The sequence below is a fragment of the Camelus bactrianus genome, chromosome 4 (genome assembly GCF_048773025.1).
Source record: "Camelus bactrianus isolate YW-2024 breed Bactrian camel chromosome 4, ASM4877302v1, whole genome shotgun sequence".
In the NCBI taxonomy this organism is placed as follows: Eukaryota; Metazoa; Chordata; class Mammalia; order Artiodactyla; family Camelidae; genus Camelus; species Camelus bactrianus.
In genome coordinates, this window is record NC_133542.1 from 77,225,735 (window position 1) to 77,240,935 (window position 15,201).

Genomic DNA, 15,201 nt, shown 5'->3' on the forward strand with positions numbered 1-15,201 from the left:
TCTCGAAACTGCAGATTCTGTTTATTGGGTAGAAGGGGGAGCCCTAAGGAGATGTCCCATGGAGAATGGGGGTCGGGGAGGTACAGGGCCAGGAGGGTCGTGAGTCTGGACAACTCGGGAGTTGGGGCGCCAAGGCCTGCTGCTCCAGCTCAACCTGCACAGACAGGAAAGGTGTGTTCACTTCTCAGACACACTTGCTGCAGCAGGGTGTCCCACCCCACTTACTCATCGCCCAGAAGGCCAGTCCCAGCACCAGCGCTGCCCTTTCCCTGGGGTCCTGGGACCCCAAACACACTTCCCAGGGCCTCGTTCACCCCCAGCTGGTGGTGAGGGGCTGGCGTGGAGGGAAAGCCCCAGCAGAGCCACTAAACCACGACAAAACCCACAGACTCAGCACCTGACGGGGGGCACCTGTCTCCCAAAGTTGCTTTTTCTTTTTTAAGCTAAGCCTGAGGGGTGGGGCCCAGAGCAGGAAGACAGGGCTCCCACTCTCCACAGTTAGAACCTTCCTGGGGACGACGGGACACGATCCCCGAGCCCCTCCCCTCCCACCCGTGAGGTCTCTAAAACAAGCACACAATCGGCAGGAGACTGCCGGGGTCCGGGCACCATCGCGGACGCCCATGAGCAGCTGCGTCAGCCCCCGGGTCCCAGCACAGCGCGGGGCACACCCAGGCCAGCCAGGGAAGGCTGAGGGACGCCACCTGCCGGCCACGCGGGAAGCCCCACGGAGCAAACACCCAACCAGACACACGTGACCATCACATGGTGTCTGTTATTTATCCATTTATGTAGGTTCCCAAGTTCTTCACGATGAACTTGGGTGATGGTTTTCTGGTGTCTACTTTGGGTAAATGTGTCCCACCCAAGAGCCCACCTGCATCCGTGTCCCAAGGGCTCCCGGGGACCCAGCCCTGTGACAGCAGCAAACAAGAAGAAGGCGGTTCCCACCTCATGGGACCCTGAGGGAGAGGATGAGCACCCAGGGATCCCCAGGCCAGGCCTCGTGCCCAGGGACACAGAATGTACAGGATTGGATGTGTCCCCAAAATTCAAGTCCACTTGGAACTCTGAATATGACCTTATTTGGAAACAGGGGTTTTTGCAAAGATGTAATTAGTTAAGGATCTCGAGATGAGGTACCCCTGGATTTAGGGTGGGCCCCACACCCAAAGACTGGTGTCCTTATAAGAGGGAAACCCGGCTGTGTGGCAGTGGAGGTGGAGATAGGGGGCGCCCACAGGCCTAGGATCACCAGCACCAGAAGCTGGAGGAGGCATGGATGCTCCCCTGCGGACTCCAGAAGGAACCAGGCTGCCCACCCTTGACTTTGGACCTCTGGCCTCCAGACTGTGAGAGTAAACTTCTGCTGTGTTAAGACCCCAGTTTGTGATCATTTGTTATGCAGCCTTAGGTAATCAGGAGAGGCTCCCTGGAAGAGGTGATGTGCGAGGTGAGGCCTGAAGCACAAAAGTGAGTGTCCAAGCAGAACCATGGATGCTAGGGGGTGGGGATCTGCACCTGCAGACCTCGGGAGGTGAGAGGGCAGGGGACGTGGTGAGAAGCAGGCCAAGAGGCGCCCTGGAGAACCAGAGGGAGGAATGACCCTGTCCCTCACCTGGGAAGAGCCAAGGTGGGTCTCCAGCAATGTCATGGTGCATCCTTGCCCCCGGGGGAGCACGCATCTGTAGAAAGATAGGTGGTCCGTGAGAGGCTGAGCTTGCTGGGACTGCCCACCGCTTCCTACCATCCCCAGCCCCCCAGAGGGTGGGGCTGAAAAATTCTCCCGCCCTGGCTGCCCAAAACCTGTCCCTTTTGTGTGACGAGGGGAAGAGAGGGGTGTGAAGAAAAGTAGCTGGGGGGACCGCCAACCCACCCTCAGAAGAGAAAACCATCTGGTGCCTCCCCTTCCCAGAACTAGGGGGGGGAGCTGAGGCGGGGCTTGGCAGAGGGCGGGGGAGGTGGGCGTGGCTTTGGGCAGAGGGCGGGGTGGTGGGCGTGGTGTGGCAGAGGGGTGTGGCTGGATGGGCGGGCCTTGACTGAGGTGTGGGTGGGTGGGCGGGGCTTGGCAGGGTACCTGACTTGGGCAGCGTGACCCTCATGGCATCGGGGAGCCCCACGGTCAGGTAGAAGTCCTGGAAGGCCTTCATGGCCTGGGGACTCGCTTCCTGGGTCCGGCCTGGGGCGGTGCAGGGGCCCCTGTGAATCCCCGTGGCTCACAGAGGTGAGAGAGAAAAGGGGCTGGGGGTCTCCCGGCCTCACTACACTTTCTTAAAGGCTGACAACAGGTCTGCCACCCGCAGTTGGGCAGGTTGAGGACTGCATGAAAGTGTCCGCCGGGCTGAGGCACCAGTGGGGGCTGGAAGCTGCCCAGTGGGGCCCCTTTTGTAATTCATGCAAGGGCATCTGGGAGGTTGGGGTGGCCCAGATGGCCTCTGGGACCATGTTTCCCGGGGCCCCACCCCCTTCAGGCATCATTACCTGCAGCTCCTAAAGCCAGCCTCCAGCTTTCACCCCAGCCTCTCCCCTTGGGGACCACTTTCCAGCTCACCTGGCCAAGCCCCCCAGAAATTAAAGCAAAACAGGACCTCAGCCCCAGCTCAGGGTGTCAGACAGTAAGTCGGGCAGGGGAGGGTGGGTTCCCAGCCAGAGAGGGGTATGAGCTTTGGCCTGAGTGCCCAGCCTTCAGAGGCACCTCCCGTCAACCCCTACCCACCCAAAGCACTTTGGGGTCCCGCCACCCTGTCCCAGACCTGGTCTCTGCGGGGCCCAGACTTGGGAGTGTGTGATGAGGCGGGGCAGGGGAGGAGGTGGGGGCAGGTCCTGAAGGTGAGGCCCTGGTAGGGGGTGATGGGGGCTCCATGGGGATGGTGGGCAGCTGGGGATCCTCACTGTAGAGCTGCACCATGGTGCTGAAGGCCCCCTCCAGCTCCTTGTAGATGTAGACCACAGCGAAGGAGCTGTAGTCCATCTCCACGATGCGCACATCCAGGTAGCCCAAAGCTGCAGAGGAGGTGCTGGTCATGGAGAAGGGCAAGGGGCCAACCCTGACCCACACCAGCCTCTGCTTCAGGGAGGGAATGAGGAAGGGGAGGGGCAGGAGATGGAGGGGTTTTGTGGGAGGGTCCCGGGCAAAAGGACAGTCCTGTGTCGCCCCCAGGAGAAGGGGATGCAGGGAACATACCCGGGACTCGGAAGTGCCCTTGGGAGCCTGTCCTCAGGTACTCAGCATCCACCTGGTTACAGCCATCAGCCCTGGGGGCGCACAGCCCATGCTCACTCTCGGCCCCACCCACCCCACCCACCCTGGCTGCGGCCGCACCCAGAGGGCTCACCCGGGGAACTCCATGTGGACGCTGAGGTTGCCCTCCTCTGTGGCGTTGATCTCCCTGGTGGACATCAGCAGGTGGTCCTTCTTGCCCCAGAAGACCTTGCAGTCAGAGACCATGGAGACCACATACCAGAGGCCTGAGAACTGCAGGACAGCTCGGTGACAGGCAGGCTGGACCCTCCTGGCCCCGGGACCCTGGGGCACAATGCCAGGTGGCCGGGGGTCTCCAGAGTGTCCATCTCTTGGGTCTGAGCCCCTGTTCTACCACTCGCCTGGGACAGGTCCCATGGCCATTGTGAGCTTCAGTTGTGCCAACTGGGAAGTGGGTCAGTAATCACAGACCAGGTTGTTTCAGGATTAAGTGGAGAGGGAATCTAAAGGGCTTCCTGGCCCCAGGCACAGAGCAAGTGCTCCGAGGAGGCAGCAGCTACTATCGCCATGTGGTCACTGTTGTCTCCAGCAGAGACTTAGCCCACACCCCACCCACGGCACAGCACGGGGCCTCCAGTACCTTTTTGGCATCAAAATCTGGCTGCAGCAGGACCTCGGCCTGAGCAGCAGACACCTGGAGCAGCGCCAGGACACAACTCAGCAGAGCAGCCCTCATCCACATGCCCATCCTCTGGCCCATGGTCCCGAGTCCACGCGAACCCCGCCGACCTGGCTTTATAGCACCGCCCTCCAGCTGGGCTCAGCCACGAGCAGGCTGGGGCGCGGAAGGCACCTTGGCTCCACCAACCCCAGCGCCTCTTTGTCCATTGTTTGGCACAATCGCTCAAGTGTCTCCACAGGCCCCAGGGGTCACTTCCTGGAGGGCTCTCACCTGACTCACACTGTGCGCACCTCCGTCCACCTGCAGCCTGGCTGAGGCGGGGCCCCGGGGCCCTCGGGGTGCTGCTGGGAAGCAGTCCCCCAGAGCCCCGCCCCTCACCTCCCTACACAGGAGTGGACCCACCATTGGCCAGGCCTCTGGACCTTGTCTCAGGGCAGAGCCTGGGCCAATTCAGTTGTGACAGAGGTGATGTCAGAGACCTGGGCATCCTACACTGCAGACCCCCGGCTGGGCCTCCCACAAGCCCACATGGAGGGTGGGGCCAGGCTGCCACTCAGGGCAGATTATGGTCTCGTGGCCACCTTATCACTGGTTGCATAAGCGTGTGGGCCAGAGTGTTGCCAGGGAGGCGCCAAGGGCTGGTGGAGGCTCAGGCTGGCAAGACCTCTCCAGGTGACCTCTCCTGTCCACTCCAACAGGGCACCACAGGGACACTATCTGTGGAGCAGTGTGTGACCTCGGGGCACACTCCAGGCAGAGGTGGGGGTCCCCAGCCCCAAGGCCAGCTCTGGGCTCTGGTGTGGAAGTGGGCACAGGGTCAGAGGAAGACTCCAACCCCAGAGGGCGGGGCAGAGCTGAGGGCGCCCGCCTGCCGCCTCCACTCGGTCTTGGGAGGCGCCAGCTCTCAACCAGGTCCCCGAGTCATTGGATAGAATGCCACGAAAGCCTTTTGATGAGAACATTTACAAACTGCACATTTGATAAAGGACTTAAGCCCTCAATCTATAGAGAACTCTCATGACACAATAAAAAAAAAACACTAAAAAAAAAACAGGCTAAAGATTTGAAAAGATTTGCAGGTGGAAAATAAACTCATGCAGAGAGAGAGGCTCGCAGGCATTGCGGGGAAACGCAGACTGAAACTGCGCCGAGATGTCACTGCACACCAGCAGGACGGGGACTCCATTTCTAACCCGAGACTGTCCCTGCCAGGGTGGGGAGAACCCCGCCAAATGGTCCGACAGGTTCCTATGAAGGCAAACACTTACCACATGGCTGGACTGTCACACACCCAGGAACTTACCCGGGAGAAATGAAACATACACTGACCCGCCTGTGGCTGGTCCGGGGACCTTCCTGACAATCCCTGAGAAACGGAAATGACCAAATGCCGTTCAGGAGGGGACGGATGAACCACTCAGTGCTCCCCGTGTGATGAGACCTTCTGAAAGGCGAAAACACCGACTCGCACGTCACAACTCGGATGGCACCCCAAATGCGTTACACTGAGTGAGAGAAGCCGGTCTGTAAGGCCTGCAGACTTGGTTCCTTTCCTTGGGTGTTCCAGAACAGGCAAACCCGCGGGGACGGAGAGCTGTCCCACATTGCCTGGGACGTGGAGGGAGGGGCTGAGGACAAATTGGCCCGTGGAGACTTCTGGGGTGATGGACTGTGCCAGTTACAGGACTGTCTGTGCTCATCTAAACTTTGATGTGCGGATCCGCACATCAAAGAGGGTGAATGCTACTGTATGTAAACTATGCCCCAATTTTTTAAAAGTGTATGTATAGCTACAATATATGTGTTTACATACACTATATAAACTCTTTCCCCATGTGCCACCTCTTGGGATGAGGGACAGGGAGGCCAAAAGGACCACCAAGTCCACAGGCGACACACCCAAGGCTCCCAGGGAAGAGTGGGGCAGAGTGCGGTGCAGGACAGAGACTGGACCTCCAACCACAGGATTACTGGGAGAGAGCAAGCAAAGGCCAAGGGATGGGTCACCGTGGCCTGCAGATCCCCTGAGGATCCTCAGAGGTGCGGGGCAGCACCTACCTTGCAGAGAACACACCCAACACCAGAATTTGCCCAGCCTTGGTCAGGGGACTCTCCACCAGAAGTCTGGGGTGTCTGACCATCTCCTGGCCTCCCACTCCCCCCTCATCCCCCAAATCCACTCTCCACGCAGTGACCCACACAAACCTTGTACAGCATAAATCTTCCACGCCCCGATTGAAATCCTCCTGTGTCATCGTGGCACCCAGCGCAAACCTGCACCAGACCACCACGTGCATCAGCCAGGCCTCCGGCCTGCACCCTCCGGCCCAGCAGCCCTCCGGTCCCTCCCAGCACCCCCACTGGAGCTGCCTGCTCCCTGGGCTCCGTCTCGCCTCGGCCTCCCCCAAGCAACGTCCCCCAAACCCCCGTCTTCTGTCTCCTGGCCGCTTTAGCGTAATCCAAACGCTCTCCCGTGTCTGTTGTCTGCTCTGCCCGCATGCACTGCACACTCCGTGACAGCAGGAGCTGGACCAGCCTGTTGCTGGCCTATTGGCATCTGTTCCCCTGGCCCAGAGAGGGGGCCTGGCATTGGAGGGGCTCGTTAATATCTGGGAATGAAGTCGCTTTAACCAGCAGGTCTACTAAACTGGGACCTTCCCAGCACATCACCACATTTGCTTCAAAGAAGAGGCTTCCCTCTTCCATAGGGGTTTGGGGAACGTCTTCCCATGAAAGAGAGAAGCAACAGTGACAAAAGGGCGTTCAGGCCTGGTCCAGACACCTCAGGAGGGAAAGCGGTCTGGCCAGATGTCCTCTGCTCCAGTTCCGGGAAATCTTAAGCTGATAAACAGCGGTCTGTAGATGGTTTACATGAGAAGCCAAATACTATTATTATCTAAGCATCAGCCAAAGGTGGGAAGTTACAGCCAGTCAGTCCCAATGCTCCCGCACTCAGACAGCACGGGGCCCCAGTAGGTGTCTCAGCCGGTTTCTCCCAGTGACGTCAGCAGTAAACAGCTCCTTAAGCCACTTGGTGGTGATACTTTGAAAGACACCCACTCCAACAAGTAGCGCCCCTCTTTCACTTCGGGTTCAAGGGAACCAGTCGCACCACGCCGCAGCACCAACAGTGACTTCTGATCGCACTGCCCCTGGTGAGGTTGCCCCGCGCCTCCGGCCCACCCAGAGGGGCCCGGGATCTCTTCTCCAGCGCTCTGGGAAGGAGCAGGTGCTGGGAACGGCTGTTCCATCACCCCACGTCTCCACCCATCGCGCTGTGCCTCCCCCATCACCCCACACCTCCCCGTCAGCCCCTTGCTCCGGGAATGAACGTCCCAGCCAGCGCCCCCATTGACGGGGGGGCGTGCGTTTTACTTTAGGAGCACCTGCACCACTTTAATTTCTGTGTGGAACATATGTTATTTTCATTAACAAGCAATAAGCAATTTTTCTTTCAGGAAAGCAATTTTAACTGCCATCCTGACCTCCCCATTGGGCTCCAGATTCACACATCCCACTCTCCTGTCTCCAGACATCTCAGATCCAACAGAGTCCAAAGCACCTCCTGGTGCCACCCGCCAGCACCAGCTGCCCTCCGCGCCCACTGCTGTGCCCACCTGTGCTCAGGGCGAGCACCTGTGTTGCTGGTGGATGCAACCGGTGTTCCAGGTTCTTGTTCCATCCCAGAAAGAATTCAGAGACAAGAAGTAGTGGTTAAAAAAGTAAAGTGAGAATTTATTAAAGGATGGACGGTACACTCTCAAGGGGAGAGGGGGCAGGCTCAGGTGAGCAGCTGCCTTGTGTTTCTCTGGCAAGTTGGTTACCCAGGGTGTAAAAATGAATGGGTGGAATATTCATTGGGGAGGGAAGGGCTTGGGGTCATATTCCCTGATTATCATCCCAACTCCACCTTCCCAAAGAGAGAAGTGATCTTTGTCCTTATTTAGTCTGGATCAGAAGCGTCCTGGTGTCAGTGCTTGATGGGGACTTCTAATCTGCAAGGCTAACATTTTTGAAATGAGGGCATAATGAGCAAAAGGTTACATTTGGATACTGGAAGCTGCTGCCTTTTCTCACCTTTCTTTTTCGGTCTCCAGGCCACTTATCACCCGAAAAGGTGTGACCACTTATCAGCCCAGAGGTTCCTGCTTTTCTTTCTCTGCCCAGGGACCCCGGTGCTTGCATGATGTGTGGTTCCCTGCACTTGGCCTGTGCCCCTCCTTTCTGCCCATTCCTGCCATTTGGCCTACATCCCCCTTTCTCTATCACATCCAGCTCTCTGCCTGCTCTAACACCTGGCGGCCAGCCTGGGGCCCCTTCCTTTCTCACCGGCACCTCTAACCCAATGCCAAGGCCTGTAAGTGCAGCCTCCACACACACGCCAACAGCACCCCTGCACCATGACAGCACCCTGAACCCCAGCAATATCTCTGCCTGATCCATGGCTGAAACACAATTTTTCCGTAACAGAGGCACGGGCGATTGAACCCAGGACCTTGTGCACATCAAGCACACACTCTACCACTGAGCTGTAGCCTGCCCCCGAAACACTTTCTAAACCTCAGCAGATGCATTCCTGGAAGGCCGGACCCCTACCAGGCAGGACAGCCAGAGGTCCGTGGAGCTGAGACTCCTGCGTGGATCCACCAGTGCCTTCCCACCGCAATCAGAGCAACTGGAGGTCCCACCAGGGTACAGGACACAGCAGGCTGTGGCTCGTGACCTGATCTTGTAGCCCGCCCCTTGCCTGCTGCCCTCAGATCCAGCCACCACGGCCTCCTGAAGTTCATGCAAATAGGCCACTGAGTCCCACACAGCAGCTCACGTTTGAGGGTTCTCCCTGAGGGCCTCCCGAGGGGCGCGGGGGCGCGCGTGCACACGCACACGGTGCCGGGCCCCTCTGTATCCCCCTCCCCGTTCCGTTTCCCGATCTCCTCCCAGGTCTGTCTTCCTCTCTGCTTTACGAGGGCTAGGCCTCTGACTCCTCCGTGGGACCGCCAGCTCCTAGCGCAGAACTGGCACCAAGTATGCACTTACACTATTTTGGAATGAACTTGCTAAATCACCTGTGGCTGCACCACTATCCCGTGGTCGTTTCCCACAGACGTAATTCCTTAAGCAAAGCCCCTCCCCGACAAATACTAACATACTCATTATGCCTCTCAGAGCTCGGAAATGAGGCGGGTAACCCAAGCCGGGCCCGCGGGGAGGAGCGCGCGCCCGCAGCCTCGCCCGCCCGCGCCTGGCGCCCGCTTTCTCGCCGCCGCCTCCTCGCCTATCGTCACAGAGTCGGGGCGGGGAGGGCGCGGCCAGCCCCGCCCCTCTCCACCCGGCCCCGCCCCTCTCCGTCCGGCCCCGCCTCCCGTCCTGCGCAGGCCCGCCCGCCAGGCCCCGCCCCTCTCCATCCGGCCCCGCCCCGCCCCCGGTCCTGCGCAGGCCCGCCAGCAGGCTCCCGGCGCCCCGCCAGCAATGGTGAACCTAGGCCTGTCCCGGGTGGACGACGCCGTGGCCAACAAGCACCCGGTGAGAAGGCCGGCCTGGGACGCGGGCCCCGGAATACAGAAGCTGACTTGAGCGGGGCGGGGGCCTCGGTGGGAGTGCTGTCATTAGGGCAGGGGGCATAGAGTGGGGATCCTCTTGTGATGGAGATGGCCTCACGATGAGTGTGGTCCCCTCCCCCACGGCCAAGTGTGCCCAGAGGAGGGACAGGAGGGGCGGGTAACTGAGCCTTCAACCCTTCCCCCATCCCAGGGCCTGGGGGAGTATGCCGCGTGCCAGTCGAACGCCTTCATGAAGGGCATTTTCACCTTTGTCACAGGTAGGCTGGGTCAGGTGTCCTGGGCGGTGAAGAGACCTCACCCTCCTGTCTCACCCTGACTTCCCAGCAGGTGGCGCCAGGTCGCCAGCCTGCAGGTGCCGGGAGCCTGGCAGGTGCTGCGGGCACTCAGGCTGCGCCCAGGGGTCCTCTGGCCAGCCCCGATGAGGGGCTGGCTGATGGGGACCATGGCTCTTGGCAGGCACCGGCGCGACCTTCGGCCTGCAGCTGCTCGTTCAGAGGAAGTGTGCATACCCCTTTCAGTGGAACGTGCTGGTAGCCGTGGGTGGGTACTCCAGGGCTGGTGCTGGGAGCCCTGAAATGCACTCCAGTTGCTGCTGGCTCTTCAGCAGAAGTGGGTTCCCACTAGGGTCAGGGGTGGGGGCTGTGGTTCTGGGAGCCTCTGCCTCTTGGGATGGGGCTCCAGTTGTCAGTAGGAGCCCTGCTGGACCCCCCCACCACCACCACCTCCGCCCAGAAGCCTATGCCCAGGGTCCCTTTCCCTGAGAAGTACGGAGGCCCAGGCGCCCCCCGCCCACTGGCCCCTGCCCTCCCCCCACCAGTCGCAGGCTCAGTGGCCAGCTACTGGGTAACCAGAGTGGAGACACAAAAATGCAGCAACCTCTGGCTCTTCCTGGAGACCGGGCAGCTCCCCAAAGACATGGGTACAGGTGAGAGTCCTGGGGATAGTGGGAAGTGGAACTGAAGCTGCAGTGCCCAGAGTTTTAGGCAGGCAAGCCTGGGCCCGAGGCCTGTCATGACATGGGGATGGAGGTGGGGTGGGAGGGAGAGGGCCCGTAGCAGACAGACTTTCCAGAGCCCTGCGTGCAGGAGGAAGACTCAGGTGGGGTTGGGTGGCCCTGGAATGAGGAGTGCAGGGTGAGGAATGAGGGTACCCCAAGAAGAGTGGCCAGATTAAGAGGCCCTGCATCAGACACCAAGCTGATTGATCTCAGGCCGGACCTCCACTGCCTGCATCCTTCTTGTTCCAGGCCTCAGTTTTTTCCCCAGTAAAATGGGCATAGGAACCGGGAGCAGATTTGGGGTGTGGTTCTAGCTGTCTCCCTTTGCCTCTTACAGGTCAGCACAGATAGGAGTGCTCCATCCGGGGCACAGAAGGCCTGGGGCTGGAGAGTTCTAGAACACAGCCCTCAGGGCGTCTGCACCCCAGGAGGGCCCTCCCCCCACCAAGTGTCCCCTGCACACGTGCATGGCCAGGTCTGTCAAAGCTGGGCCGGCTGCTTCTGCCCAGCCTGAGCAGCCCAGGAGGTCAGACCAGGAGGCACTGTCCAGCGAGAAACATGGCGGGCACAGAGCGGTAGAGGATCAGGCCTGGCTCATGCAGACTTGGCGGCAGCAGCTCTGGGGCGTGTGTTGGAGGGGACTTCTGCACCCACTGCTGCCCACACTCCCTTTCTGGCCCCTGTGTGCCCCTCAGTCCAATGTGACAGCTGCTGCTGGGGTCTGTGGGGCTAATAAATGCCTTGCGCTTTTCCCTACCTGAGTTCTGAAGCATTTGGGAAATGAGTCAGAGCTTTAAGATAAGAGATAAATGTCAGCTCAGTACCATATTGCTGACTGGAGGAGGTGCCAGGGCAGTTCCTCACTGGGAACCCCAGAATTAGACACCCCTATAGGACCACCGAGGCCTCTCCATAGGGGGGTCTGCGGCACAACTTGGCATGGAGGAGCAGAGCAGACGGTGCGCAGCCAGTCAGCGCCTGGCTCTTGGGGGACAAGGGACAGGAAGTGGCTGTGCCCACCTGCCTATCATTCTAAACACATCTCTCGGACTAAATCTCTTCTCTCCAGGGAAGGAGAAAGTGAGGGCTGTAGGGGGCCAGAGCCAGCTTACTGGAGCTCTGTCCTCATGGAGAAAGGCTCCTGAGTGGGCAAGGCCGCCCAGCTCACCCACCCCCACCAGAGGAAAAGGCGGAGATGATATAAAACCTGGGCGAAACTTCGTCCTTTACAGTGGGCTTCCAGTAGCACTGAAGGCACACAACCCAGGGCCACACCGCTCCAGCCCCGGCTCAGCCCCTGCTCTTCTCAGCCTAGCCGGTCATCAAGTGAACGTTTACTGGGCATCTGCTGTGCGCCAGGGAATCTGTTCATGGGGAGGTAAAATGACAGGGTGCCCAAGGTAACCGTGGCATAAGCAAGCTAGAGCCTTAGTTTTCTTTCATGTAAAAGTCCAAGTGGGTGGTCTAGGGCTAATAGGGGTCAGGGACCTGGGCTCCTTTTAGTCTGTCCCATGCTGTAGCGGCCTCCATTCCAAACCCACCTCGTGGTCCCAGGGCAGCTTTGCCGGCTCCAAACATTGCGTCTCCATCCCTGTCCACGGGAAGGAGGAAGGGAGTGGAGGAGAGCAGTTAACTCACCGCTTCCACTTCCACACCACTGGCTAGAACTCAGCCCACCTAGAAGAGCAGCCTTGCTCTGGGCAGCCATGCGCCCCACTAGAATTCAGGGGTTCTATATCTGAGGAAAGGAGAACCAGTATTAGACAGCTCGGCCTCACGCCCCGGGAGAACGGAGCTGGGGGCAGCAAGGGAGCAGACCACGCCCACGGCAGGCCCTCTGACCCCTGCTAAGACCCGGGCTCCAAGGGAGGGCAGAGGGTGAGCTTGGAATTTCAGACGGGACTGGTTCTTTTTAAAGACGGACAGTGGCCAGAAAGGTAAAGGGCCAGGAATGCACACGGGTGAAGACCATGATTACGGATGAACTGGGTTCCCCCCTCCCATATTCAGTCTGCAGCCCTAACCCCCCCCCCGGTTCTCAGAATATGACTGTATTTGGGGACTGGGCCTTTAAAGCGGTGACTGAGTTAGAATGACGGTGGCCCTGACCAGTCTGACCGGTGTGCTTACGAGAGGAGGAGATCAGGACAGACGTACCGAGGAAAGACCCATGAGGACGCAGGGAGCAGCGGCCGTCTACAAGCCCAGGGAGAGGCCCCTGGACAAACCAGCCTGCTGACCCTTGACCTCAGACTCCCAGCCTCCAGGGTCGAGCGAGCGCACAGCTCTGCTGTTGAAGCTGCCAGTCTGTGGTGCTTTGTTATGCGAGTTGGAAAAAGTAACCCATCCAGGGTGCACCCCCAGAATGCAAGCTGGCCAAGGCTTGGGCCACAGGGCTGTAAGGGAAGCCTGAGCTGGAGTTGCAGAGGGAGGGGACTGACCCCTCCCGGAGTAAGTGACATCTAAAGCTAGGCCCAGGAATTCCCCAGGGAAGTGGAGATGGAGCAGGTATGGTCAGGAGGAGATGGGGGAGTGAGGGCTGAGGCTGGGGGGGTCTCGTGACCCCTAGGTCACCAGGGTGTGGAGTTTGAAGTTAGGCTGTGGCAGGGCGATGGAGACCCCACAGGCAGTGAGAGGTCAGAGGTCTTAGGCAGCTCAGTGGAGGACAGCCTGGGAGTATGGAGGAGGGGAGGGTGCAGGGGGGCTGGTGTGGGGTGCAGTGTCAAACCACCACAAATCACCTCCCTTGACCAAGGCAGTGCTCCTGAGCAGAGAGCAGCCACAAGGCTCAAGCTTCCAGGGGATGACCCCAAGGCTGGCTGGGGCCAGAGGGTGGGGTTGTCAGCATGGGCTGGGAATTCTTGGGTTCCCTGGGCAAGCGGAACCTTGGCCCCCATCACAATGGGCCGAGATTCCGGGGACAATCTGAACTGCGGTTCTGCTGAGCAGGCCCAGCATAGAGGGCGGGAGGCGCAGAGGGCCCCTGGAGGACCCTGAGGGCCACCATGAAGGTTCCCAGTGAGGCAGATACGGAGGAGCAGATCCAGGAGCTGAAGACCATCACTCGGCTCCAGGGTGAGGCTGTCGCTAGGATGGCCCAGGGGGCTCAGGGGCTCCTGAGTGCAGGACTTTCAGTCTTAACACAGGGACAGTCCAGGGCATCTGGGCTAGTGGCCACTCTACTGCTCAAACCCAAACATAGCTGGGGAAGGAATCAAAGAGCCCGGGCACGCATTGGGCAGGGAGAGAGGAGAAGCTGGGGGCTTCCAGATTTGTGAGCTTAGTGGGCCCAAAGCCAGGGGGACAGGAGGGGAGCCACCTGCTTCCGCGGCAGGAGGGTCTGGAAGGGGTTGCTGGACTGCCTGTCCCTGGCCTCTGCCCCGCCCTCCCACTGCCCAGCACTGCCGTCCACTGAGAGCCGTCCAGATGTGCACTGCTGGGCAGTGAAGCCTCGTGGGGATACAGGGTAGGAGGAAGGAGCATGGCCCTGGAGGCAGCAAGTTCATGCCCCCACCTCAGGCCTCCTGGATGCCCAGCCTCCTCCCACCGGGGAACTGCGGCCAGGACCCCGGCCCACATCCTGGGTGTCCTGGCCCTCCACCCACCCACAGAGCAATGTCGGGCACTGCAGATCCAGGCGGTGAAGGAGAAGACGGTCAAGAACAAGGCGATGCTGGCTCTCCTGCGCGGCAACATCCGCCGCGGGGCCCAAGACTGGGCTTTGGCCAAGAAGGTGAACAACGGCGCCCCCTGCCTGCTGCCTCTTGGGGCCGGGCGCGCCCGGGCGCGCGCACACACGTAGACAGCGGGCACCTCCTCTCCTTTCTCCACTTTCTGAAGCCGCGGGGTGGGAGAGACAGTCTCCCCACCCCCACGTCAGAGGGCAGGGCCAGGTGCCTGACTGGGGCCCCTTTCCTGGGGTACCCCTGCAGCAGCCATGCAGGGGACACCGGGACCCTCTTCTCCGGACCCCCATCACATCCAAGCAGGGGTGGCCCAGATGCAGTCCTGTAGCGCTTTGCCTCTTGTGGCCCCAGGAGCTGGGGTCTTGCTGCTGGGCTAGCACAGGGCAGAAGAAGCCCGAGGAGAATGCCTGGAGGGGCTGGCAGCCTGGGGGAGGCAGAGGGGCCGGGCCCCCAGCTCAGCAGCTGCGCTCCGCAGTACGACCAGCGGACCATCTCCCAGGCCTGCGGGAAGGACGTGCCCATGAGGCTGGGGCACAGCCGCTGCACCATGGAGGTAAGGGAGCAGGAGGGACCCCTCAGCTCCGCTTGGCCAGTGCACCCCCAACTGCGTTGTGGAGCCGGTGGGGAGCAGAGCGAGTTCCCAGCGCCAGGGTCCCTGTGGGGTCGCCACAGTTCCCTCCCCGTCCACCTGGCTCCAGAAGGGGTCCATGGCCCCCGCGCACCCACGCGTGGACCGTGCCCTCCGCGACCCAGGTGGCACGGGAGAAACTGCGCAAGTACGTCTTCGACCGCGTGAATGTGCACAACGTGCTGATCCACCTGGTGCGGAGGCGCGGAGAGAAGCTGGAGAGCATGCAGCTGGAGCTGGCCAGCCTGCAGAGCCAGCCCGACGCCACTAAGGAGGAGCTGCGCATGCTGCAGGTGCCGGCGGGGAGCGGGGCGGGGCCCTGGAGAGGCAGGGCTCGGGGGTGGGGCCCTGGTGGGCGGGGTTCCGCGGGAGGGGCAGGGCCCCCCCAAGAAAACCCAGCCCCGTCCCCGCCGGCCTCGCCTCCAGGTGGCCTGTCTCCAAGCAC

At 60.6% G+C, this 15,201-nt stretch overlaps 2 protein-coding genes across 18 annotated transcripts in view; one reads left to right on the plus strand and one right to left on the minus strand.

The window, feature by feature from the left end:
- The window catches only part of LCN15 (lipocalin 15), a 22,523-nt gene continuing 7,322 nt past the window's right edge, over nt 1–15,201 (minus strand). Inside the window, exons 2-9 of one of the 8 annotated variants that reach the window (XM_074362698.1) lie at nt 6,090–6,158; nt 5,188–5,250; nt 3,336–3,475; nt 3,185–3,255; nt 2,893–3,003; nt 2,078–2,179; nt 1,619–1,685; nt 1–154 (exon numbers count right to left, since the gene is read on the minus strand). In XM_074362698.1, the coding sequence (XP_074218799.1) occupies nt 1,651–1,685; nt 2,078–2,179; nt 2,893–3,003; nt 3,185–3,255; nt 3,336–3,475; nt 5,188–5,250; nt 6,090–6,158 (591 nt within the window). In that variant the 3' untranslated portion in view covers nt 1–154; nt 1,619–1,650. Of the gene's footprint in view, nt 155–1,618; nt 1,686–2,077; nt 2,216–2,753; nt 3,004–3,184; nt 3,256–3,335; nt 3,527–3,842; nt 4,883–5,187; nt 5,251–6,089; nt 6,159–15,201 lie in introns of those variants that run through there. The other 7 variants (XM_074362697.1, XM_074362695.1, XM_074362696.1 and 4 more) reach the window with 7 other exon arrangements.
- LOC105068585 (transmembrane protein 141) overlaps nt 9,282–15,201 on the plus strand; it is an 11,885-nt gene continuing 5,965 nt past the window's right edge. For 3 of the 10 annotated variants that reach the window (XR_012506656.1, XM_074362679.1, XM_074362680.1), the window contains exons 1-6: nt 9,334–9,407; nt 9,636–9,702; nt 10,263–10,370; nt 10,780–11,820; nt 14,054–14,175; nt 14,480–15,049. Coding sequence is in view for 9 of the 10 variants with exons in the window: in XM_074362679.1 (XP_074218780.1) it covers nt 11,382–11,820; nt 14,054–14,175; nt 14,480–15,049 (1,131 nt within the window). In the remaining variant the exon portion in view is untranslated. Of the gene's footprint in view, nt 9,408–9,635; nt 9,703–9,901; nt 9,986–10,262; nt 10,371–10,779; nt 11,821–13,161; nt 13,518–13,961; nt 14,176–14,479; nt 15,050–15,201 lie in introns of those variants that run through there. The other 7 variants (XM_074362682.1, XM_074362684.1, XM_074362681.1 and 4 more) reach the window with 7 other exon arrangements.